Raw genomic sequence first — 2,870 nt, 5'->3', positions numbered from 1 at the left:
GCTGCAGACTTCTCTGGCACCGAGGGAGATTCGGAGCTTTTTACTTTCACGCCATCGGTGGAGGTCGAACAGTTGACCAAAAGAAGAAGAAGAAAAAACTTAAAGTTGCAGTGATGCCTGATGGACTGCAGCTCGGCCACGATATTGGAGGAATGCGCTTTTGTCGCTCGCTGGGGGTGGAGTTAAAAAGTGAACGAGTGCTGCCTACCAAACAGAGAGAGGCGGAGAAGGAGGAGAGAGAGAGAAGGGAGAGAGACGGGTGGGCAGGGTGCTCACCGTAAAGGATGGTTGTCGGAAAGAGTCTTGAAGACCTAATGAAACTGGCTGCTTGAATTGTTTGCAGCGATAATAGAGCTCAGTGGTGTGCTTTGCGTTTCTCGGATCCTTGGACGGAAAAAGAACTGCAGTAGCATCCTGATAAAGAAGAAAAAGAACAGTTAGGGACAAAAAGAGGTGGACTTGCTCAGTATCTTTGATTTTTGCATCGTTTTTTCATCCTTCATTTTTTTTCTTCAGTAGCCTGAGCCTTGTTTTTTTCCTTCCACATCTGCAGCACGTAACTCTTTCCCGGCGCACCGGGCTGTTTGGTGCTCAACGAAAGACCGACCTCCCGTTTGGACCCAGTACCGTCCTCCCACACTCCTCTGGCGGGTTCACAAGCAGCAGTTCCCGGTGAGAAGAGAGGATCAGCTCAGTCAGAAAAAGCAGGGGGGACCGCACATACGGACAATACTCCCCCCCCTCCCCGTTTCTTTTTCTTTTTTTTTTTTACTTGAAGCCCCCAGGATTTGTTGGGGAGGGAGGGAAGGAGGTCTGGTTTACGGAGGAGGGGAGGGTTCTCAGTTACTTTACAGCGCTATAGACTTTTGAGTTTTTCCAACACTTATTTACTACATCAGGTATGGACTTTGAACGTTTTGTATGAATGCATGAAGCATCTGTTTTCCCCCTCTCCCGTTTGTTAGGCATTTGCTGGGATGTTTGAGTCGCGTTGGTTGGTGGGGTGAAGGGACCGAGAGTGTGGCCGGAGAGACCAAAGGATCGGAGGCCGAGAGAGGAGCCGAGAGCATGGCTCTGGTAGCGCTGTCTCTCTGGGTGCTAATAAGTCTCACCTGGGCGAACCTGCTCCAGGTGTCAGCCAACAGGCATACCGTTTACTGGAACAGCTCTAACATACAGTAAGACCCCATTTTTCTTATGTTTACCAGTCTGTGTTTGTGTGTGTCTACTATTTCTCTTAATCTGCCCCCTCTAAAGGGAAGAAAATGATGTGCTCTGTCTGGCCCGAGCTGACGTATTTGTACCATCACACTTGAACTTCATCAGTTGTTTATTTCTCTTGTGAGCCTTGCTTCTAAAGCCTCTATCAGCCTTGCAGCAGTCACCTTCTCTGTCTGTCTTTCTTTTTTTTTAACTTAATGGAAGAAATGATGTAGATCCACAGGCACTGTTTAAGCAGGCCTCTCACGTTTCTCCTAAGCTATTTTTGAGCCCCAAACAGCTCTGTCAGACCCCTGCTGTGAAGTCAAGGTGGCTCCAAACCATCTTTTCAACACCTTCTGTTGCACAACTGGTCAGACATATTTGGTTTCTGTTCCCTACTCAGCCACCAATCTCTGCTTGTAACATTTTACCCCCTCCTTCTCTCCCCGTCTCTGCTACACCTATGGTGGATGAGAACAGAGAGAAGAAAAGGAAGGAAATCACATGTGATTCTCTTGCCTTCCTCTCCTCTCTCTGTCTTCTCCTCTATCTGGTTCAATTAGGAGCACTTCTTCATCCTGACCCCATTGTGTTGTAGCAGTGTCACTATTCAATCTCTCCTTCCCGCTCCCTCTCCAACTTGCTCTCTCCTTCTATCCCTTCCTAACCCCCTTTCTTGTTTACACTCAGTCCGTTGGCCTTTTTGTTATCCTCCTAATCCCTCGCTCCTCGCCCCTATCTCGAATCAAGTGAAAAAGCTTTTTCTCTCTCTCGTCTTTCTTCTTCCCCCCCCCTTTTTTTGGAAAGCTGCCTTTCTAATACTGTCCTCTTGAGTTCAGGGCTCTGCCACTGGATTCTTAAGAATGAAGCGTCAGTCTGCTGCAACACACTCTGGGTTTGTTTCCTGGTAGAATTCATAGTAAAATGTTGCATGTTTTAACAGCCATGTTTCAACATGGCCTACAGGCACTTTGTCCTGCACTTGAATTAACACAGATGAAACGTGGAAGCCATATTTTTAGTAAGTTGTTAGATTTAATATAGTCGGCTTGTCTCAATAATGTCAGAAAATCACAGCTTTATGTGTCAGAAGTACAGAAGAGAGCACGCACCTACCTTTTCGCGCTCCATCTTGCAGTGAATCCTGTCTTTGTGCACAAAGTGTTTCGGATACCAGGTGTCCCTCAGAGCAGCTCAGCATGTGATATTTACCTCTTCAACAGAATTTACCGACCTCCTCGAATGAGCAGTCGGATAAATAGCGGTTCTTTTATGACTGTGCTTATTAAAAGCATAAACAAAGTGAAAGGTCGGAAAATACGGCGTTGTTTTACTTTAAGGAGGATGAATGAGTCTGCCCGCCAACGGTTACTCAAGGCCAGTGATTTTAGTTTACAGCGTGGAATAAAACAAAGAGAGGCAGGTGTATTTATACCTCGCAGCAGAATTACTACACATAAAATGCTGCGTGAAGTAATAGACGCGGAAGGTATGAGGATATTCGTTGTGACGTGAGTGGAAACAATATTAGTTTTCCTGAAAGTAAGAAAATAATCTCTGCACATTTTAGAGAGTAATATTGCACGCACAGTTGCTGCTAATGCATTTTAGCCGGTATTTATTCTCCAAGCACCGCCCGCGTGGAAGGTGCTCATATTCAATTTCTA

At 46.1% G+C, this 2,870-nt stretch overlaps 1 protein-coding gene across 1 annotated transcript in view; it reads left to right on the top strand.

The window, feature by feature from the left end:
- The first annotated feature begins 227 nt into the window (after nt 1-227).
- efna3b (ephrin-A3b) overlaps nt 228-2,870 on the top strand; it is a 67,128-nt gene continuing 64,485 nt past the window's right edge. Inside the window, exons 1-2 of the mRNA XM_005732104.2 lie at nt 228-672; nt 966-1,178. Coding sequence (XP_005732161.1) covers nt 1,069-1,178 — 110 coding nt within the window. The 5' untranslated portion in view covers nt 228-672; nt 966-1,068. The remainder of the gene's footprint in view (nt 673-965; nt 1,179-2,870) is intronic.

The sequence above is a fragment of the Pundamilia nyererei genome, unplaced genomic scaffold (assembly GCF_000239375.1).
Source record: "Pundamilia nyererei isolate P.nyererei 1_Seehausen unplaced genomic scaffold, PunNye1.0 scaffold00045, whole genome shotgun sequence".
Taxonomy (NCBI): domain Eukaryota; kingdom Metazoa; phylum Chordata; class Actinopteri; order Cichliformes; family Cichlidae; genus Pundamilia; species Pundamilia nyererei.
This window is presented reverse-complemented; position numbering and strand designations above follow the sequence as displayed.